Below are 23,809 nucleotides of genomic sequence, written 5' to 3'. Positions count from 1 at the left end.
GGTAAGGTTTGTTGAAGAACGGCTTTCACTGTAGGGTGACAGAAAAGAAACCTGATAATTTTGTTAGGAGAAGTTGCAAATTTATATTCAATCTTCTCTCTAGGTGTGTAAGCCTGGCTGCCAGCATCCTGAGAGCTAAGGGAGGTAAGATTACTGACAGATTTTCACTTAACTTGCCTGTTTTAAATTCAGTATTGTCCAGTCTCCCCTTCAAAGCTGCTTGATATTCCTATAAAGACAGCTTTTCTAATTCAATTCTTCCTGAAAGTAAAAGATCTCCCCACCCTCATCCCCCACCTCCACAAGGGTAAAAGTCAACTGCCTAGATGCGAAATCTTTGGGAGGAAATAGGCTCCTGCTTTCAAATCCCATTCACTCCACCCTTCAGAGTTACCTAGTGCCTGATTCTTTCTAGGGTGTTTCCTCTGAAATCTGCTTGCTTCTTGGATTTCCCTTTTTGTGAGCTCCTATGCTCAGGTTTATTGACTCTGTTAAATCAATTACCACTTGACAATCTGATTACCATCTTTCAAAATTATGGTGATGTCTCTCAAACTGCTGTATCCTTTTCTGGTTTCTTTTATTTATAGGTTTATACCTTTTTCTTCCCCTTTATTCTTATTTAGTGGGTTTTCTTAAATGTTGTATAAGTATAAATACGGAGGGATATAAATAAAAATATAACAAAGCTACCTGTCAAAATAGAAAGAATAAAATCAAAGGGTTTCCATTGTTATTTTACCAAATTTATTTATTTTTACAATGAGCATATACTTTTACAATTAAATTTTTTGAGTTTTTAAAAGTATAAACCACTGTGAAATATTTTTCACCCATTATTTTTCGAGGGGGCAAGTTATTGAATAATTCCCATAGAAAATATTATAATAGTAATAATATTAATATAATTAATAATTCAATGTATTTCCTATGGATAAATTTCAATTTTCTAATTCAATTCTTCCTGAAAGTAAAAGATCTCCCCACCCCCATCCCCCACCCCCACAAAGGTAAAAGTCAACTGCCTAGATGCGAAATCTTTGGGAGGAAATATGCTCCTGTTTTCAATTCCCATTCACTCCACCCTTCAGTTACCCAGTGCCTGATTCTTTCTGGGGTGCTATGGATAAAATTTCAGCTTATCCATAAAATACGCAATGCCAGACACATGGTAAACTCCAAATCTTCCTTAAATTGTGTCAAAAACAGATGAGAGGATGCGTATTTGCTATATCAAGGGATTAGTCTTGCAATCCTGAACTTATCAAAGTGCTTACCTGAGTATTTTCAGCTATAGGATGGGCTTATCACTTACCTTCAGTAAGATACTAATAGCACAAGCCATGCCTACAGAACCACTTCCAACAATAGTGATCTTACGCTGGGAGATCTTATCTTCCGCAATTAGATTCTCAATAAGCTGCTCCTTGACAGTTGACATTTTGAGAACCTAGTAGGGATAATGCAATTTCAGTGGAGTCAAACTCCCTCAATAAATCACTCACAGCTATGGATGTACTAACTCACTAAACCTGAACATCTCATAAACTATTTCTTGAGTTTGCCAAAAGTTGGGGTCAAGGGTGGAGGTGGGGGAGCCAAAGAAATTTTCGTGCATGAGAGTAGGAGTAATGTTAGGACTAGAGATTGAGGCACCAACAGGTTTTTTACTTCTTCCTGCTCCACCCCCACCCCGCCACCATTTGCCTCCCAGTACCAGTAGCTCACAAAAGCTTTGCTTAGCGCAACTCAGTAAGGTCTGCCCGAAAGCCTTTAAAGGAGGCACCACGGCGGAACGGCAAAAACCAACAACTGCTGTTGAAGGGCGAAGTGCGGCGACCGTTACACTCGCTGGCTCGCCACGCACGCACGCTCCCACGCACGGCTCTCCTTCGTCAGCACGTAAGCCCCGACCCCGGCGGGCACTAGCGCAAGCGCATTGGCAGGCCTGTGGCATCCTTTCGACCCGAGCGGATTCATTTGGTGGCTCCGGGGATATGCTGTATCATTGATGTGAAGAATTCTAGACTGGCCCTACGAGTGTGCAAAAGACGGATATTGGAGTGTTGTTTCATTTGCATTTGTCAGCTTATGCTGACTGCCCCCGCGCCCCGACCCCTAAGAAGCCAAGCTTGAGGCTCCCAGAGGGAAAAACTCTCCTGGGCGCGCGTCCCATTCTCATCAGCGACGCCGGCCGAGAACAGCGCCCTTAGGGGATTGCTTCCAAATTATCCTGAAGCGACAGTGGGTGCTGGAGGCGAGACTGAGAATGAGCAGCTAGCTTGGGAAGTTCCTCATTGGTGAGACTGGACCGATCTAACGTGCTTCTCTTAGAGAGCATGCTTCAGGGACCTAGACCTCCAGGATGAAAAGGAATTCACTAAAACGTGAGTTTGGGATTGACCAACCTGAGGTTGAGGAACATACTGTTTGATGCACACATAAAGCCGGTGCCCACCTATTTCTTTACAGGAACTTTTTTTTTCTTCTTAATTTAAGCTCTGTAATCTCAGAACCGAGTGCTGAAATAGTTGGCGTTTTCATTTGTCTTGAGAGAACAGTGGGTAGTAATGAAAAGGAAAGGCTGAATTTAAGTTTTTTTTAAGGGTGGAATGTGCTGGTTTGAATCTGTGGTGGACCCCAGAAAAGCCATGTCCTTTAATCTTCATTCAGTATTGCTGGGTGGGATCTTTTTTATTGTTTCCATGGAGATGTGACCCACCTGTTAACCCTTTAAAAGAGGAAATCTTGTGGAGAGAGTCCCTTTTTAGAATTCCTTTTTAGAGTCCACAGAAAGCTACAGGAGAGCCGAGCAGAGCCATGGGGTGGAGAGCCCATGCCACCAAAGACATTTGGAGTTGAAGAAGGAAAACACCCTTGGGGAATTTCTTGAAACAAGCTCAGGAAGCTGGGATTCGCCACGTACCCTTCCAGCTGCCACGTACCCTTCCAGCTGAGAGAGAAACCCTGAGCTTCATCTGCCTTCTTGAACCAAGGTATCTTTCCCTGGATGCCTTAGATTGGACATTTCTGTAGACTTGTTTTAATTGGGACATTTTCTCGGCCTTTGAACTGTGAACTTGTAACTTATTAAATTCTCCCTTTTAAAGCCATTCCATTTCTGGTATATTGCATTTCTGCAGCTAGCAAACTAGAGCTGGGTGCTTTTAATTTACACCAAATATTTGTAAATTAAAGGCAGCACTGCATTTGAACCCTTTTCAGAATCCTAAAGGATAATCCATTTCCTGTGTGATAGTATAAGTGGGGTTTTATTTGTTTTTTTTTTTACTCTCCTATTGTCTTTTTATTTTTTTATTTATATTTTTTAAATACCAAAAAACACAAAGAAAATGCAAACATTCCTATTTTGATCATTCCGTTCTACATATATAATCAGTAATTCACAATATCATCACATAGTTGCATGTTCATCATCGTATTCATTCCTTGGAATATTTGCTTGTATTCAGAAAAAGAAATAAAATGAAGACAGAAAAAAAATTTATACATACCGTACCCTTTACCCCTCGCTTTCACTGATCACTAGCATTTCAAACTAAATTTATTTTAACATTTGTTCCCCATATTATTTATTTTTATTCCATATGTTCTACTCGATGAAAGGAGCATCAGACACAAGGTTTTCAAATCACACAGTCACATTGTGAGAGCTGTATCATTATTCAATCATTATCAAGAAACATGGCTACTGGGTGAAAACCTTGTGTCTGACGCTCCTTTTATCTACCTTGTCAACAGATGAGTAGAATGTATGGAATAAATATAAATAATAGGGGGAACAAATGTTAAAATAAATTTAGTTTGAAATGCTAGTGATCAATGAAAGGGAGGGGTAAGGGGTATGGTATATATAATTTTTTTTTCTGTTTTTGTTTTATATTTCTGATGTCTTTTTATTTCTTTTTCTGAATTGATGCAAATGTTCTAAGAAATGATCATGATGATGAATCTGCAACTATGTGATATTGTGAATTACTGATTATATATGTAGAACGGAATGATCATATATTAAGCATGTGTTTCTTTCTTGTAATATATATTTTTTTAATTTAAAAATTAATTGAAAAAAAGAAACATGGCTACTGAGAAACAGCTCTACATTTTCAGGCAGTTCCCTCCAGCCTTTCCATTACATGTTGAATAACAAGGTGATATCTACTTAATGGCTTAGAATAACCTCCAGGATAACTTCTCAACTCTGTCTGGAATCTCTCAGCCATTGACACTTTCTCTCATTTCACTCTTCCCCATTTTGGAGAAGGTTTTCTCAGTCCCTTGATGTTGGGTCTCTTCTCATTCTAGGGTTTTTCTCAATCCCTTGATGCTGAGTCTCACCTCATTCTAGGATTTCTGTCCACAGCCAGGAGGGTCCGCACCCCTGGGAGTCATGTCCCACGTAGATGGGGGAGGGTGGTGAGACTGCTCGTCATGTTGGCTGGAGAGAGAGGCCACATCTGAGCAACAAAATAGGCTCTCTTGGGGGTGACTCTTAGGCCTAATTTTAAGTAGGCTTGACCTATCCTTTGTGGGGTTAAGTTTCATATAAACAAACCCCAAGACTGTGGGCTCAGCCTATAGCTTTAGTTGTCCACACTGCTTGTGAGAATATCAAGAATTCAGCTTGGGGAAGTTGAATTTCTCCCCGTTCTCACCATTCCCCGAAGGGGGCTTTGCAAATACTTTTCCACTCACTGATCAAATCACTCCGGGATTCATCGGCGCATCACTCTGGACAAACCAGCAAAATCTCATGTCCTACCCAAGGTTCCAAGTACTTATGTTGTTCAATCAGGCTATCTACATAAGTTATATTAGGAGATGCACTAGTCAAAATATAAATTTTGTACCATCACTCTGGACAAACCAACAAAATCTCATGTCCTACCCAAGGTTCCAAGTACTTATGGTGTTCAATCAAGCTATCTACATAAGTCATATTAGGAGGTGCACTAGTCAAAATATAGATGTTGTACCAAATAAACATGTTTTGCTTTAGTCTCACACATAAGTTGAAATTTTAAAATATTAATTACCATCTATTTTCAGTACTCTGCAATAATGACATTCCTTTGTTCTTCCTCATGCAAAAACATTTTTAAAATTTGTACATTTATAATGTATAATGTCACTATCATTATACACTCTAGGCATTCCTAGATTATACCATCTCAATCTTTAACATCTGTCTTTCTTTCTGATTTCATTTATGCCCCCAGCCCTCCTTCCTCTGTCAATCTCATATTCAGTGTTTTAACATAATTGTATTACAGTTAGGTAGTATTGTGCTGTCCATTTCTGAGTTTTTATATTCAGTCCTGTTGCACAATCTGTATCCCTGCAGCTCCAGTTACCCAATATCTTACCCTATATCTGTCTCCTGATGGTCTCTGTTACCAACGAAATATTCCAAGTTTATTCACTAATGTCAGTTCATATCAGTGAGACCATACAGTATTTGTCCTTTTGTTTTTGGCTAATCTCATTCAGCATAATGTCCTTAAGGTCCATCCATGTTGTTACATACTTCATAACTTTATTTTGTCGTACAGCTGCATAATACTCCATCGTATGTATATACCACAGTTTGTTTAGCCACCTGTCTGTTGACGGGCATTTTGGTCGTTTCCATCTCTTGGTAATTGTAAATAATGCTGCTGTAAACATTGGTGTGCAAATGTCCGTTTGTGTCCTTGCCCTTATGTCCTTTGAGTAGATACCTAGTAATGGTATTGCCGGGTCATATGGCAATTCTATATTCAGCTTTTTGAGGAACTGCCAAACTGCCTTCCACAGTAGTTGCACCATTTGACATTCCCACCAACAGTGGATAAGTGTGCTCTTTCTCCACATCCTCTCCAGTACTTGTCATTTTCTTTTTTATTGATAATGGCCATTCTGGAGGGTGTGAGATGATATCTCATTGTGGTTTTGGTTTGCATTTCTCTAATGGCCAGGGAAGTTGAGCATCTCTTCATGTGCCTTTTGGCCATTTGTATTTCCTCTTCTGAGAAGTGTCTGTTCAAGTCTTTTTCCCACTTTGCAATTGGGTTGGCTGTCTTTTTGTTGTTGAGTTGAACAATCTCTTTATAAATTCTGGATACTAGACCTTTATCTGATATGTCGTTTCCAAATATTGTCTCCCATTGTGTAGGCTGTCTTTTTACTTTCTTGACGAAGTTCTTTGATGCACAAAAGTTTAATTTTGAGGAGTTCCCATTTATTTATTTATTTTTTCAGTGCTCTTGCTTTGGGTGTAAGGTCTATAAAACCGCCTCCAGGTATAAGATTTATAAGATATTACCCTACAGTTTCTTCTAACAGTTTTATGGTCTTAGATCTAATGTTTAGGTCTTTGATCTATTTTGAGTTAACTTTTGTATAGGGTGTGAGGTATGGGTCCTCTTTCATTCTTTTGCATATGGATATCCAGTTCTCTAGGCACCATTTTTTTAAGAGACTGTTCTGTCCCAGGTGAGTTGGCTTGACTGCCTTATCAAAGATCAATTGTCCATAGATGATAGAGTCTATATCTGAACACTCTATTCAATTCCATTGGTCAGTATATCTATCTTTATGCCAGTACCATGCTATTTTGACCACCGTAGCTTCATAATACACTTTAAAGTCAGGTAGCATGAGACCTCCGACTTCATTTTTTTTCTCAGGATACTTTTAGCTGTTCGGGGCACCCTGCCCTTCCAGATAAATATGTTTATTGGTTTTTCTATTTCTGAAAAGTAAGTTGTTGGGATTTTGATTGGTATTGCATTGAATCTATATATCAATTTAAGTAGAATTGACATCTTAACTATAGTTACTCTTCCAGTCCATGAACACGGTATGCCCTTCCATCTATTTAGGTCTTCTGTGATTTCTTTTAACACTTTCTTGTAGTTTTCTTTGTATAGGACTTTTGTCCCTTTAGTTAAATTTATTCCTAAATATTTTATTCTTTTGGTTGCAATTGTAAATGGAATTCGTTTCTTGATTTCCCCCTCAGATTGTTCCTTACCAGTGTATAGAAACACTACAGATTTTTGAGTGTTGATCTTGTAACCTACCTCTTTGCTGTACTCTTTTGTTAGCTGTAGTAGTTCTGCTGTGAATTTTTGGGAGTTTTCAACATATAGTATCATATCTTCAAACAGTGAGAGTTTTACTTTTTCCTTTCCATTTTTGATGCCTTGTATTTCTTTTTCTTGTCTAATTGCTCTGGCTCGAACTTCCAACACACTGTTGAATAACAGTGGTGGTAATGGACATCCTTGTTTTGTTCCTGATTTTAGGGGGAAAGTTTTCAGTTTTTCCCCATTGAAGATGATGTTAGCTGTGGGTTTTTCATATATTCCCTTTATCGTTTTAAGGAAGTTCCCTTCTATTCATATCCTTTGAAGTGTTTTCAGCAGAAAAGTATGTTGAATTTTGTCAAATGCCTTTTCTGCATCAATCGGGATGATCATGTGGTTTTTCTGCTTTGATTTGTTGATATGGTACATTACATTAATTGGCTTTCTTATGTTGAACCATCCTTGCATACCTGGGATGAATCCTACTTGGTCGTGATGTATAATTCTTTTAATGTGTTGCTGGATTCGATTTGCAAGAATTTTTTGAGGATTTTTACATTATTATTTGCTAGAGAGATTGGTCTGTAGTTTTCTTTTTTTGTACTAACTTTGTCTGGCTTTGGTATGAGGGTGATGTTGGTTTCGTAGAATGAGTTAGGTAGCTTTCCCTCATCTTCAATTTTTTTGAAGAGTTTGAGCAGAATTGGTACTAATTCTTTCTGGAATGCTTGGTAGAATTCACATGTGAAGCGATGGGTCCTGGACTTTTCTTTTTGGGGAGCTTCTTAATGTCTGATTCAATTTCTTTACTTGTGATTGGTTGGTTGTTCATGCCTTTCTAGGAAGTTGTCCATTTCATCTACATTGTTGTATTTATTAGCATAAAGTTGTTCATAGTATCCTCTCATTACTTCCTTAATTCTGTGGGGTCAGTGGTTATGTCTCCTCATCCATTTCTGATCTTATTTTTTTTTTGCCTCGTCTCTCTTCTTCTTTTTGTCAGTCTTGCTAAGCGTCCATCCATCTTATTGATTTTCTCATAAAACCAGCTTCTGGTTTTACTGATTTTCTCAATTTCATTTATTTCTGCTCTAATCTTTGTTATTTCTTTCCTTTTGCTTGCTTTGGGGTTAGTTTGCTGTTCTTTCTCTAGTTCTTCCAAGTGGACAGTTAATTCCTTGATTTTTGCTCTGTCTTTTTTTTTGATATAGGCATTTAGGGCAATATTTCCCTCTTAGAACTGCCTTTGCTGTGTCCCATAAGTTTTGATATGTTGTGTTTTCATTTTCTTTTGCCTCGAGATATTTACTGATTTCTCTTGTAATTTCTTCCTTGACCCACTGGTTGTTTAAGAGTGTGTTGTTGAGCCTTGTGCTGGTTTGAAAGGAAGTGTGCCCCCTAAGAAAGCCATGTTTTAATCAAAATATCATTTCATAAGGTAGAATAATCTCTATTAAATACTGTATGTTTGAAACTGTAATCAGATCATCTCCCTGGATAATGTGATTTAGTCAAGAATGGTTGTTAAACTGGATTAGGGGACGACATGTCTCCACCCATTTGGGTGGGTCTTGATTGGTTTATTGGAGCCCTATAAAAGAGGAAATATTTTGGAGAATGAGAGATTCAGAGATTGCATAACGTTGTAGCCATGAGATGCAGAGAGTCCACAAGCCAGCAACCTTTGGAGATAAAGAAGGAAAATGCCTCCCAGGGAGCTTCATGAAACCAGAAGCCAGGAGAGAAAACTAGCAGATGACGACACCATGTTCGCCAGCCATTTGAGAGAAAGTCAGGATCTGACGTGGAATTATCCAGGAAAGATTTGTGGAAACTCCTTATGTCTGATGGGCATGTTCCAACACTACTGCATAGAAAGCCAACAAGAGTGCAGTGGGACCTGTATAAACTGAGCCACTGCCAGTCTGGACTGAGGGGTTCAGAGAAGGGACACATTGGAGGAAAAATAACTTGAGGCAAAACCATGGAAGCTGAGGTCTGATGTCAAGAAGCCTCGGGCCAGGAAAGCGGACCCACCCAAGCCGGTGGAGAGGGTGAGTTTGCCCCAAAGGCAGAGGGTGGGCCTTCCACCTCATTGTAGTGAAAGAGTCATGCTGCCTCAGGCCTTGGAGAGGGTGAAGCACATTCCTTGGGGTTTGGGGAGAGCCTGGCTGCCACCATATGGAGGGGTTGAGCGTGTGCCCCGGAGATGAAAGAGAGCCCGGGTACGGCCCCAATGCTTGGAGACGGTGGAGCTGAGAAAAAGGTGGTCTCCCCAGTATCCCCCAAGGTTGTATTTGGAGAGAGGCAGGCCTCTGTGTACGCCCTTAGAAAGGGTGGGACTGCCGCTTTCTAAAGCCCTTAAGATAATTGACTCTCAGACTTTGAAATCTAATGGACTTTGCCTTGCAGGTTTTCAAAACTGTATGGGTCCAGTGACCCCTGTGTTCCTTCCTCCCTATGGAAATGTGTATATGTGTCCTATGAATGTTCCTCCTCTGTATGTTGGCAGCAAATAACTTGTTATGAGCTTTCAAAGGTCCAGAGCAAATGAAGAGAATTTTGCCTTAGGACACCATGCCTGTAATTGATTGATGAGATTTTATACTGTCGCTAATTTTGTACTTCATTTGTACTGCTACTGAAAGGTTTAAGGTTTCTGATATTGTTATGCAATTAATGTATTTTGTATATGGGAAAAACATGTCTTTTTTAGGGGCCAGAGGGTAGAATGTGCTGGTTTGAAAGGAAGTATGCCCCCTACGAAAAGCCATGTTTTAATCAAAATATCATTTCATAAAGGTAGAATAATCTCTATTCAATACTGTATGTTTGAAACAGTAATCAGATCATCTCCCTGGATGATCTGAGTTAATCAAGAATGGTTGTTAAACTGGATTAGGGGATGACATGTCTCCACCCATTTGGGTGGGTCTTGATTGGTTTATTGGAGCCCTATAAAAGGAGAAATATATTGGAGAATGAGAGATTTCAGAGAGAGCAACACTACGAAGCAGAGAGTCCACCAGCCAGCGACCTTTGGAGATGAAGAAAGAAAATGCCTCCCGGGGAGCTTCATGAAACTGGAAGCCAGGAGAAGAAGCTAGCAGATGATGCTGTGTTCGCTATGTGCCCTTCCAGATGAGAGAGAGAAGCCCTGATTGTGCTTACCATGTGCCATTCCACTTGAGAGAGAAACCCTGAACTTCATCAGCCTTCTTGAACCAAGGTATCTTTCCCTGGATGCCTTAGATTGGACATTTCTATAGACTTGTCTTAATTGGGGCATTTTCTCGGCCTTAGAACTGTAAACTAGCAACTCATTAAATTCCCCTTGTTAAAAGCCATTCCATTTCTGGTATATTGCATTCCAGCAGCTAGCAAACTAGAACAAGCCTCCACATATTTATGAGTTTTCTGGCACTCTGCCTATTAATGATTTCCAACTTCATTCTTTTATGATCTGAGAAATTGTTTTGTATGATTTCGATCTTTTTAAATTTATTGAGACTTGCTTTGTGACCCAGTATATGGTCTATCTTTGAATGATCCATGAGCACTTGAGAAAAAGGTGTATCCTGTTGTAGTGGAGTATAATGTTCTATAAATGTCTGTTAAGTCTAGCTCATTTATTGTATTATTCAAATTCTCTGTTTCTTTATTGATCCTCTGTCTAGATGTTCTGTGCATTGATGAGAGTGGGTAATTGAAATCTCCAACTATTATGGTAGATGTGTCTATTTCTCTTTTCAGTGTTTTCAGTGTTTGCCACATGTATTTTGGAGCATTCTGGTTTGGTACATAAATATTTATGATTGTTATGTCTTTGTGCTGAATTGTTCCTTTTATTAATACATAGTATCCTTCTTTGTCTCTTTTAACTGTTTTACATTTGAAGTCTAATTTGTTGGATATTAGTTTAGCTATTCCTGCTCTTTTCTGATTGCTATTTGCATGAAATATCTTTTCCCAACCTTTCATTTTCAACCTGTGTTTTTCTTTGGGTCTAAGATGTGTTTCCTGTAGTTAGCATATAGATGGGTCCTGTTTTTTAATCCATTCTGCCAGTCTATGTCTTTTGATTGGGGAGTTTAATCCATTAACATTTAGTGTTATTACTGTACGAGTAGTAGTTTCTTTCTACCATTTTGCCTTTTAGATTTTATATGTCATATCTAATTTTCCTTCTTTTTACCTTTACTCAGTCTTCCTTTCTACGCTCTTCTCCACACCACTCTCTCCTGTCTTTTCACATCTGTCTCCAGTGCTTCCTTTAGTATTTCTTGCAGAGCCGGTCTCTTGGTCACAAATTCTCTCAGTGATTTTTTTGTCTGAAAAGGTTTTAATTTCTCCCTCATTTTTGAAGGACAGTTTTGCTGGATATAGAATTCTTGTTTGGCAGTTTTTCTCTTTTAGTAATTTAAATATATCATCCCCACCATCTTCTTGCCTTCATAGTTTCTGCTGAGAAATCTATGCATAGTCTTATTGGGCTTCCCTTTTATATCATGGATTGCTTTTATCATGCTGCTTTCACGATTCTCTTTTTCTTTTTGACCTCTGACATTCTGATTAGTAAGTGCCTTGGAGTACGTCTATTTGGATCTGTTCTGTTCGGGGTATGCTGCACTTATTGGATCTGTAATTTTAAGTCTTTCATAAGAGTTGGGAAATTTTCAGTGATAATTTCTTCCATTAGCTTTTCTCCTCCTTTTCCCTTCTCGTCTCCTCTGAGACACCCGCAACACATATGTTCGTGTGCTTCAAATTGTTATTCAATTCCCTGAGTCCCTGCTCATATTTTTCCATTTTTTTCTTATATTTTCTTTTTCTTGTCATATTTCAGATGATCCATCCTCCAGTTCACTAATCCTACCTTCTGCCTCTCAAAATCTACCATTGTAGGTTTCCATTGTTTTTTTCATCTCTTCTACCTTGCCTTTCATTCCCATAAGTTCTGTGATTTGTTTTTTCAGACTTTCAATTTCTTTTTTTGTTCATTCTTTGCCTTCTTTATATCCTCCCTCAATTCATTGATTTGGTTTTTGATGAGGTTTTCCATGTCTGTTCGTATATTCTGAATTAATTGTTTCAGCTCCTGTATGCCATTTGAATTGTTGGTTTGTTCCTTTGACTGGGCCATAGCTTCAATTTTCCTAGTGTGATTTGTTATTTTTTTTGCTGGTATCTAGGCATTTAATTACCTTAATTAGTTTATTCTGGAGATTACTTTCACTTCTTTTACCTAGGGTTTTCTTGCTGGATGAATTGTTGTCTATCTGCTCTTTGACATTCAGTTCAGCTTTTTCTGGACCTCTAGCTTAGGTTTTGCTTAACAGAGGAGAATTTTTGAGTTCTTGTTTTCTTCTTTCTTGCCCTGCTTGTATGGTGCCTTTTCCCCCCACCCTTAGGAGGGTCTACTCAGTTATTATAGACCCCAGCCAGATTTTCCCAGACCAAACTGGCCTCCTGTCAATAGGGAGGAAAGAGTCACCTGTGTCAGTTTTCCCTGAGGGTGATACCCAGCAGGTTGAAAGACTTTCCTGTGAAGTTTCTTCACTCTCTTTATCTTATCCTGCCCAGTATGTGGTGCTTGTCTGCCTTCAGGTCCCACCAGTGTAAGATGATGTGGTACCTCTAACTTTGGCAGACTCTCCCTGCTGGGGACATGGTGGAGACAGAGGAGAGGTTGTAGGCTGGTTTTAATGACTTCAAATTACCAAGCCCTGGTGTCTGAATTCCTTAAGGGAGGGATACCACCTGAGTTGGGCTTCACCCCTCCCCTGGGGAAGGCACAGGCTCCAGACAAGCCCTCAAACAAGCTTGTTTCTGCCTATGCGTGGGGTATTGCAGCCTGAGAAGTCCTGCTGCTGTATCCAAAGGCAGTCAAGCCTTTATAGAAACACAGCCACAAAAACTGTTTCTTTTTTTTTTTTTTCTTTTTCCGTCAGCCCTGCCTCCTTGGCGCCAGGGCAAAAATGAGCCACCTCTGCTTTGACCAGGTTCGCCTGAGCTGGGGGCCTATTTTTAGTAGTCAGAATTTGTTAATTAATTCCACAATTGGCGTTTGGTTGCGCTCAGCCCCTGCTGCTGGTGAAGTCTCTTTCCTTTCCCCTCTGGGAAGCAGTCTGTGGGGTAGGGGCCCCAGCCACCACTGCTTGGGGAACTCACCATTCCAGGTGGGCTCACAGCCAGTCCAGCTGGTCCAGACTGAGGTACGCTGTGTGTCTGGTCACTGACATGGCCCCAGGAGCTGTTCTGTACTGTTTCTGGTTATTTAGTAGTAGTTCTGGAGGACAAACTAAAATGCGCACATTGCTAAGCCGCCATCTTGATCAGTCTCCTATTTGTTTTTAAGGTAGTACTGATTACCACAACAATCCTACTTTAAACCTTTGATGGCTTCCCATTACCCTTAGGATACCAATTTTTACCACAACCTTGAAGGCCTTCGAGGAGGCCTCCTTTTACCCCTTCACCCTTACCTCAAGTCACTCTTCTTACCACATTCCCCCTCCAACCAGCCTCTGGACACCTTTTCCTTAGCTCAGGACTTTTTGTAGTTCCCTTTATCTGGAAGACTTTTCCCCTAGTCTTTCATAAGGCTGATTCTTCGTCTTCAGTTTGGGGCATAAATGGCATTTCTTCTAGTTTTCCTTGACCACTCAACATGTCAACTACCACCACTTCCCTTACATCTCTCCTGTTTCTCTTATGGCATTTTTCACAACGTATCACGTGCCCTAAGCTACAGCAGAGAGGAACTGCAGCAGCTGTTGGACCTGTACCACAGTACATGCTTCCGCAGTAACTCCCAGCCATTGCACCTCATTTACTCCAGGGCTGAGAGATGCTGCTGGCTGGGTAACCTCCAAATCTGGTCTCTCCACATGCCTCGGGTCTCTGGCAACCAAGACAGATGTCATCTTGGTGACTTACTCCTGTACTAGGTAAAGAGAACTGGCACTTCATCCACACCTGTTCACATGTCCCAAGCTTATGTAACATTTTATTTACTTAATTGCCCTGATGTAAATACAGGGAGACCCAGATTTGCTTTTATTCTTGAATATTCCCACATCTACCTATAGTAGGCAATCAGTAAAGAATATTGAAACAATGGCTTCAAAGTCCTGATATTTTTATTTTGGCAACATAGGCTTTAGTGGGGGGAAAATATGAAAGGGCCATGTTCTGAGCATCTGTTTGCTTCTTCCATTAAATAGCAGTTTGGGTGATTATGGGAGTAAGTCCTGCTTAATCCAACTCCCAAGGTCACTGAACTAAAATGAGACCATATTCCCTGCTTCATGCAGGGGTGGCCTACTCATTGCCTGTGGCAGGAAGGTACAAGTTAAACCCGCAACACTTTCTCAGAAGTAAGGAATCTTTACAAGATAAAAAATTTATGAAAGATTAGTAATCTTTGTAATCTATAACTCTCAAGTATTTTTTTCAATCATGTCAATATCAATGTTGTTGTATCAAATAATATATGAAATTAATAAATATAAATACGGAAGGTACCTCCAAGTTTACAAAAGCTATGGAAATACAGATTTCTTTGGGGGGTAAAATGTTTAGATAGCAGTGATGGTTGTACAACTATGTGACTGTAAAAAAAACCATGCAATTGTATACTTTAAATGGCATGCAAGGGTGTTAGAAAAAAAGGCTACAGGAAAGCAATTATTATTATAATAGAATTAATCAGAACTACCTAGATCAGTCTTGTGCTCTCTCATTTGAAGCACATAATACTTCTTTAAAGAGCTTTAATTCTCTTTTAACTAGCTTATAGGAAAAACACTTTGGGGAAAGATCCTGGAAGCAGACGTGATAACAATAGAGTTATTCCAGTTATCTTCTAGAAGCATGATTTTCAGGTGTGTATCAGGATCATGATTATAGAAATATCTTGAAGGGAATCTAAATTTTTCATATGGAGAATTACCAGGGTTATTTGGTTGAAATTTGTTAAGTACCTTTATGCTCTTCCAAAGGACAAAGGCTACTGTGTCCCCTACAATGTTCAGTTGGCAAAAAAGCATTTTTATATTTGTGTATAGAATATTACCTATATGAATTTAGGATACCAATTATGATGAGCCTCTATTATCAAGTATCTCACTAATGTACCTTGTGGCTTAGTATATTAAAACTATTGATTAATGGAAATAGTACCAACATGACCAGTTTATCTAGTCATATCCTTAATATATTAATTCATATTAAACCAAAGTCTACTCATTAATCAATAGTACCCCTAAAATAATCAACAGTGTTACCCAAGAATAGCCTAATGGCTCCCAATAGTGTAATGAAAAAATAGCAGCTGTGATAAACTAACAGAGTAGTCACTGTTCATGGTTTATTTGGTGTTTTAGATAGTATGACACTTGGATAGTTGGTTGCATTGTTTATAGGTAGACTTTTTTTTACACTACATGGCAGTGTACACAACTTTAATACATTTGGTACAGAAAATAAGATCCTTTAGAACAGTTATGCACAAGACATGCAATGTTGGATTTACACATTGGAGTCCAGGATGTGATTAATTGGGGGAAAGAAGTTGGACTAGGCATGTTGGATAAAGGAACCAAGAAGTATATAACACACAGTAATCATGCATTCTTCTGGTTTGAAAGGCAACTGCAGCATGTGCAACATTTGCACTGGTGCCTCAGAGGTGAACTATTTTAAACTAACCAGTTTGGAACTACCCAAGATAAGTATCATCTCCGACATCAGGATATAGCTGTAAGGTTTTATGAACCATTCCTACTTATAACTTTAAGAATTCATGTTTTCCTTAGGTCATCTTAATAGTACTGCTTTAATCAAAGATCAGATAAAAAGGACACATGCACAACCCCCAACTAAAATCCCGTTGTAACCTAGACAGTGAAGTAGTACAGCATCACAAGACTTTAAAATTGCAGCTCTTTTTGGATCCCCCAAAGTGTATCTGCACTCTTCTTCAAACGGGCCTCTTCTTCAGGAGTCAGAGTCACCCTGACAACATCTGAGATTCCATTCTGTCCCAAGATGCAAGGAACACTAAGGAAGACATCATCTTTTATTCCATAGAGACCCTGAAGACAAAACGAAAAATATATTACATTTTGCCTTTGCTTTCTGGGTCTTCCACAACTTTTATTCTCTACAATTATGAAGCTTATATAACTTAAGTAGAAACTTCTTATATAGATTTTCAGTAATGATGTAATGAATAAGCAGGATTTTTTTTTTTAAGCCACTTAAAATAGCAAGATTTCCATTCTAAAAGAAAATCTGAGCTACCACTATTTCTCATTGCTTTCCAATTTTTGATGTAATAACTCTGGTAAATGTAACCTGAGTATGATTTATATTTTTCCCAAAGGAAAAAAAACTGTTTCTACCTACTCTGCCATATAACTGAATGAAGGAGTTTTGCAGTCAGCAAAATTATTAAGTATCTGTGTACCTAATACAATGCTAGTGGACACTAATCCTAACGTTCAAGCATTTCTTTCCAAAACAAAGTTGCAGGTACATTAATTTATTTCACTTAAAGAAATTATTTAAATCAGTGATTGAAGGCCTATACTAATCTAATGCCTTTCTCAGAAAATCCTTTAAAAAAACCCTCAATTTGGAATTTAAACAAAAGAAACAATGGTCTTTGAATATAGTTTATCATTATATAGACCTACCTTAATCATCGTAGAGACTGGATGTACCCGCCTAAGATTCTTCATCATACTTTCTGCCAAATCTGCCACAGACAGCCCAATGGCCCAAGAGGTGTAACCTTTCAGTTTGATCACCTCATAAGCACTGTAGAGTAGGGAAGAGTAGGAAAGGCCAGGGAAAAATAGAAACAAAGTTTTCACTGAACACATGTTATTTTTTTCCTTTTTTTTTTTTTTTTTTTTTTTACATGAGTAGGCACCGGGAATCGAACCTGGATCTCTGGCATGGCAGGTGAGAACTCTGTCACTGAGCCACTGTGGCATGCCCTGAATAAATTTTATAATAAATGATGCCACAAACTTGCATAATATACCTAATAGTAACCTTTACACATGTAAACCAGGATATATGTATAAGGATGTTCACAACAGAACTGCTAGTAATAGCAAACATGTGGCAACAAGCCCTGTGCCCTCTCAACAGGAGAATGGATAAATTGTGATATATTCGCACAATGGAATATAATATAGCTGTCAAAACAAATGAATTATATCTACATGCAACAAAATGGATGGTTCTTAAAAATGTTATATTTAATTAAAAGAAGTAAATCCAAGGTTACCTATATATAGCATGTCTGCCTCAGGATTATCTCAAGTGAGAGGAGGGGGGCACACGGGATGGTCAGGGAGGATCACAGTATTCACTTATTTCTAACACCATCACACTAATAATTCTAACTGAAGAAACACTGTAGTTAGTTGACAGCTATTATCAATGTTTTAGTTCCAATGTTGGCTGATAGGTTCACAGATTTTTTAATTTCAAAAGTTAATTAAATGAATACATACAAGCAGGTCTTGGATAGACCAATCATGAAAATGTGTCACAACTAAGAATTATGATCAATTATTAAATTCTATAGACATGAGGTCCACACATGAGCACATGGTTTTATAATAATAATGCCACCAAGTTGTAATATTTTCCAGTACCAATTTCTAGTATCAATCTAGGTATTGCCTAAAACTTTATAATCTGAATAAAATAAGCTGTGTTTCTATTCATAAAGACTATAATAGGTACTTGGATTTAAGAGATCTTATTCCTTTCTGAATGAATCTTATATGCTGTTGAAGTAACGACTGACTTCCTTATTTAGTGGACTTAAATACAGCTTTTTTATCTTAATAATGTTTATAGTATAAGCACGGAAAGATTTATCAGTCTATAAACTAAGAATTATAGCAAAAAAAAGGACAGTAGCATTAATAAATGACTATCATCTTTAATACCTTTACCACTATTTCATAGGATTATCTTTATCGAAGCTTAAGAAAACAGGTTTTCTCTCTAACACAAAGTATTCAGATGCAAATGGTACTAACATACTAATCTTTTAAATAAAAACAATAAACTTCAATCCACTGTATTATCAAATTATGAAATCTATTACCTGTCAACCACCTGTTTGTGAACCTCTTTCCACTGTTCCTTATCAGCATCAGTGCCTAAATCAGGGTGCAAATTTTTCAAGGAGACCCCAGCAACATTCACTCCACTCCATACAGGCACTAAAAGAAATAATGCACAATACATTTATTTCCATCAGAGTAGTAATTCTGGCTCAGTTATCTGTTTTTTTCTTATCTGGGCAAGGTTATCTTCTTCGGGTAGATGGTGAAGAGTACCAATATTCAAATCCTTGAACTTTAAACTTTTAGAGTAGATTTTTTATTTGTTCAGATTAGATAAAATTTAGAATTTTCATTATATTCTAACCTATTTTCCTAGACTTACTGGGGTGTTTAAGCCAATGTATTGCAATGTAAACACATATTATGAGATCCTAGAGAAATTTTCTTGGCACAAGGAACTCTAAGAACTACATAAATTATATTTTTTGACTGACTGAATTTTCTCTATAACTTACATATCCTCCATTTAGGTTGACTGACCTTTTCTGGACCAGACAATTCAAGTTGATGTACAGAATTCAAACAAATGAATAAACAAATAAATAGCTGTGATATTAAATGCCTGAAGTCATCCTAAGAACTACAAACAATACAAATAAAGTAATGAATAAAGGAAATTTCATTCCCTATTTCTCTTGCCATAAAGTGTCCTGCAAAATAACTAAGCTCTTAACAGTTCTTAGCATATAATGATATCAAAAGGTAGATTTCTGTAAACTATTCTACACCGAGGATTGGATATCTAAGTTAGTCTAATTTAATAATGACAGTCTTTCAATTCTTATACCACCTTTTTTTTTTTCTTTTAATGATCAGTTTGAATACATTTTTAAATGGGGAAAGGAAAGAAACCAGAAGTTAGAGGCAAACAGGTGATTAATTCACTCTTTTTTTTTTTACATGGGCAGGCACCGGGAATCAAACCCGGGTCCTCTGGCATGGCAGAGCATTCTTGCCTGCTGAGCCACCGTGGCCAACCCTCTTATACCACCTTTTTAAAAACCTAGAGAACTTATACTTACCACTAGAGTCTCCATGTTCCCCAAGGACCCAGCCATGACAGCTTAATGGGTGAATTCCCAGTCTCTCTCCCATTAGGTAACGGAACCGGGCTGAATCCAGATTACAACCACTTCCAATAACACGGTTTTTGGGAAAGCCACTTATTTTCCAAGCCACATAGGTCAAAATATCCACTATGAAGAAAACATTTCAGCCAAAATACTAGGTGAATCACCAGATTATGATTAACTACTATACAAGATATATGACTTTCTGGATGTTGACATTGATCATGACTAATAAATATTTTTGCCAATATTTTTAAGCCTCTATACTATGTATAATATAGAAAATGCATTAATTAAAAAACAATTTTATGAAAATAAGTTGTACATCAATTAAGAGAATAACATTACTCATAAACTCACTCCTTATCCAAGATCTTCTTAGGCAAGAAACTAATTCTAAGTTCCAATTATTTTCAGAGGAATTATATCCCTTATTAATGTTTTAATATTAACTATTAATATTTAATGTTTACAAAAATATACCACAAATCCACTCAGGAGTGAAATGAAAAATATGAAGAATAATAAACAGGTTTATGTAAAATATACCATGACCTATCAATTTCACCAAAATTCATCTACTTTTATGCAATTATAAGTCTCACCTGGATTAGAAACAACAAGCAACTTGCAGTTTGGGCTGTATTTTACAACATTAGGAATGATGAATTTAAAGATGTTCACATTACGCTGTACCAAATTAAGACGGCTTTCTCCCTCTTGCTGACGTGCACCAGCTGTGATAATAACCAGCTTGGAGTTTGCAGTCACACTGTAGTCTAGAGAAAAAGGTACCAATGACCAGATTAAGATCTATATAAGAGAACTTCATCTAAACTGCAAAAATATGTTCCATAAACTTCTAAATAGTTTAATCAGTGTCTTGTGTATGTGAAAGATAAATGCCCTCCCTCTCCTGGTTTTGGGAGTTTACTTATTGTGACCCCTTAAATGGAGAAAGAAATGTGAAAGCTTCCTTGTATTCTAGTTATAGCCATGTGTGACTTTGTATAATGCAACTTGGGGGTGGTGGTGGTGGAAGGAATTATATTTGATAATCTATCAACTCATTTACGTCCCCTAATTTTTTGTACCTGAGCTCAATGCTCAATGTTTACACTTTCATACTTCTATTTCTTACTTAATTAGCCCAGGGACAGGCTAAATTTTTTTAAGCAGAAGAGCCTTTATACTAAAAAGCATGTCTTGCTTCTAGATACCCTGTGGCACAGGATGGCTAACCCAGAGATGAAGATTAAAGAAGCCACATACCACCTATCACATAATTGGCCAATGATTTAAGTATCAAAACAGACCCTATTTGGGTCCATTCCCAGGTTTTGTGGCTGGTAGTAAAAAGTTCAAGCCAAGAGTATCTGTGGATACGACTCTACTCTCACTTTGTATTAGTGCATGAAAGGAAACGGAAGCAGGTAAGGATATTTGATTAAGTGAAGTGATGTAGTTAAATATGGGCAGAAAGTTTTGGACTTTACTTAATTACATTCTAATTCAGACGCTTTCCCCATTGACAACTTGGATTTCGATTTAAAACCATTTACAAGAAATTGAAACTTTGATAACCATAGGTACCAATGTCTAACTGTTCCAAAGCTCTGCCACCCTGCACAAAAAAACAAAAAGCAAAACAAAACAAAAACACAAAACCTTTGAGTAGCCAGAATTTTAAGCCTACAGAATTAAATCTAGCATAGACTATAATATATACTTGTTGACATCTACCTTTGCCAGAGACAATTTTTGGTGTTCTAAGAAAAAGGCTGCCGTGTTGGAGATCCATCATCTCTCCCTTCAGTTTGTCTTCTATGACATCAACAAGCGCAAGTTCATCTGCCAATTCCTAAAAGACATCACATTTTTAAATGAGAAATTGCTACTTCTAGATTTTTAGAAGAGCATATGAAGTTTCTATATTTCTGGCATAGGAGAGTTCTGCTACTTTATTAGTAGATAAATTTCAAAGTAGAGGGCGGTCCTTAATTAAAAAGCTGACTCACAGATGACCATATATATAGGAAGAAGCACTGCCTCTCCACCTGTCTCTCTATTGGAGCTTAGTGTGCAGGCAGAACACTGGGTTGGCAGGCATTAGAATAACTTCCAAATATGCAAAATTCCTCTATTTACTCTCTTGAAAGCAGTTTTATACCTTATTTTTAGGTTGTTATTAATTAAATAGGTAATGCCCAGTATCAAGACCTGGATCATTCCCTGGTTATAAGTTTTTCATGTATGAACCACCAGTGACATAAAGATGGATTTACACAAAGGTAGATTTGTGTATTATATAATATTTGATTAAACATATCCTTGCAGTTGAACCTACAGAAGTTCATGGGCATTTCTAAGACCAGGAGTGTCAACAACAGTTTTAATATAAATGGGATGCAGACTCTCATCACCAAAGAGCTCATGCTACCTGCAGATCTATCCCCAAATGACCTATATTGTGTTCTAGCAATTACTCTTCTCCCTCACACCTAAGTCAGAGGCTGTCCCCCCTCTCCACCCCCCCCCAAAAAACCCATAGGAGGTTAAAACGTGTGGGGAGAAGTACTTGGAGAGGAAAACATGTCATCAGCTTCTGATCCAGCTCACTAAGGAATAAGGGTTGATGTATTATGTGGCTTCTCCTAACACATACACAGAGCAACCTGACCTATTAAAGGTTATCTGTGTAGCTCATTCCTGCCTGCAGTCCTTTCTCACTTCAGTCCATTTCTGATCTGAAACCAAATTCATCATTTCACCTTATTAGGAATGCCAAATTTGAGCTTAAAACATTTTAACATTATAAGCTACCTTTATTTAAAAAAAATTATTTTAAAAAATAAACCATGTATGAATATTGTAAAAAGTGTTCTTCATTCAGAAGTTCTTTTTCTAATTAAATTTTAGCTCCATATAGGTAACAAAAATTGCTATCTAAGGAGGGGCAATGGGAGTCTGAGTGGGAGGTAGACTTAAGATTTCCCATTCAATATAATTTTAATTTGAACAGAAGTATGTATTGCTTTCAATTCAAAATTACTTTTAAAAAGTTTTATCTTGTTTAAAGACATGATCTCTTCTTTTTTATGTGTAGGCAACACATACATATTAATACAGCTCAACAGATTAGATTCAAGGAACAGGTTTCCAACCTAATAACCTTTTGGTATAGCATCATGTTTCAAACATGTTTCTCGTACAGTTCTTTAAATGAGGGCACGAATCTAAATATTTTTAGGTAAAATGTGATGATGCAATTCTTAGTTTGTGTAGGGGGCAGAAATCAGGGTATCCTTGGCTTCCAGAGTAATGAACACTCACCTTCATTAAGATACTGATGGCACAGGCCATACCAACAGCACCAACCCCAACAACTGTAATCTTATTCTGAGGGGTCTGGTCTTCTTTAAGAAGATTCTGAATCAGCTGATCCTTGAGAGTTGCCATTTTAGACTTGGAATGGAAAGGAACCTATGGGGTGAAGAAAAGATGCACTGTCACTGCATCTCTTAAACCTCTTTAACTGTTTATTAACCGATAATTGTTCTGAAGACACTTTTGGTATTTCCACTTGGGTTACGTGCCACAAAAAATCACATGGGATGTCTAAAAAATGGGCGGAAAAGGGCCAACGTTGACCAAAGGAGTGCTAAAAGTCCTAATGTTAGGGTCTGGCCTGGTCAGGATTTTGGTGTAGAGCTCACCTTGGCACGGAAAAATAGTATCGATGTTTCCGTGTAAGTATAGCCTCCGGAAGGCTCACCCATTTGATCAATTAACCCCAAGTGGGGCAGCCTTTCCTGAGACAAGATCACAGTGAGCCGCCCACCCAACTCTACCCCAGCCACCGAAGTTCCTGCCAAGCTTCTCAAGCAAAGACCAGAAGTACCATTAACTGCCACAAAGTAAAATTCAGAGGAAGGGGTGTATGCTATGAGCTTTGCGCATGCGTGCCTACTCCCTCCTCCCCTTCCCGGGTGGAGCTGAGCGAGGGGCGGGGACAGATCTATCCGCAGGAGCCGCCCGGACCTAGCCCCGCTCAGGCCCGGGAAATTAGCTAACCCTAGGAAACCTGGGTGGCCATTCGCATTTCAGGAGGCTGGAGACGGAAGCTAAGTATGGTTCAGTGACTGGCCAATGAGGCAGTCACTGGGTTGGCCCGCAGATGCCCTGAAACACTGCCCGTGGGCCAAGTCAATCAGGAACTGACCCGCTTTCTGGTTCAGAGGGAGCTAGGAGTTAGATTCAGGCTCCAAAGCAGACGTTAGCTACATGAAGCCCGGATGGTAGCCTCCCTGGCATGGCGCGCGGCCAAGAGCCAGAGTCGTAATGCCAGGAAACGGACCTGTTACTCAACTGGGAGAACGGCACCTCGTGTGGCCTCAGCTGTGATCCCTGTTGTAACGGCGTAAGGCCAATATGAGGAAATGTTGTCGGTACTGAAAGTGACGAAAGAGTTGCAGAGGTCCTGAGGCCT

General features: G+C 38.5%; 2 protein-coding genes and 1 long non-coding RNA gene across 4 annotated transcripts in view; 1 reads left to right on the top strand and 2 right to left on the bottom strand.

The window, feature by feature from the left end:
* The window catches only part of LOC143644756 (L-lactate dehydrogenase C chain), a 77,862-nt gene extending 75,976 nt beyond the window's left edge, over positions 1–1,886 (bottom strand). Inside the window, exons 1-2 of one of the 2 annotated variants that reach the window (XM_077114177.1) lie at positions 1,718–1,886; positions 1,316–1,450 (exon numbers count right to left, since the gene is read on the bottom strand). In XM_077114177.1, the coding sequence (XP_076970292.1) occupies positions 1,316–1,441 (126 nt within the window). In that variant the 5' untranslated portion in view covers positions 1,442–1,450; positions 1,718–1,886. The remainder of the gene's footprint in view (positions 1–1,315; positions 1,451–1,717) is intronic. The other variant, XM_077114178.1, reaches the window with a different exon arrangement.
* A 9-nt stretch (positions 1,887–1,895) lies between these two features.
* On the top strand, positions 1,896–18,896 carry LOC143644764 (uncharacterized). The gene is made up of 3 exons (XR_013156853.1): positions 1,896–2,996; positions 17,028–17,063; positions 18,721–18,896. It is a non-coding gene; the product is annotated as an uncharacterized LOC143644764 (long non-coding RNA).
* LOC143644759 (L-lactate dehydrogenase A chain-like) lies at positions 15,443–23,235 on the bottom strand. The gene is given in 9 exon segments (XM_077114189.1): positions 15,443–16,050; positions 16,052–16,189; positions 16,793–16,916; positions 18,229–18,346; positions 19,273–19,446; positions 19,926–20,099; positions 21,064–21,181; positions 22,654–22,803; positions 23,037–23,235. Coding segments are annotated over 9 exon segments (1,095 nt in total). The 5' UTR covers positions 23,100–23,235; the 3' UTR covers positions 15,443–16,014.
* Positions 23,236–23,809: the final 574 nt, after the last annotated feature.

Source organism: Tamandua tetradactyla, chromosome 8 (genome assembly GCF_023851605.1).
Source record: "Tamandua tetradactyla isolate mTamTet1 chromosome 8, mTamTet1.pri, whole genome shotgun sequence".
In the NCBI taxonomy this organism is placed as follows: domain Eukaryota; kingdom Metazoa; phylum Chordata; class Mammalia; order Pilosa; family Myrmecophagidae; genus Tamandua; species Tamandua tetradactyla.
The sequence above is the reverse complement of the archived record's forward strand: the minus strand, read 5'-3'. Positions and strand labels throughout refer to the sequence as shown.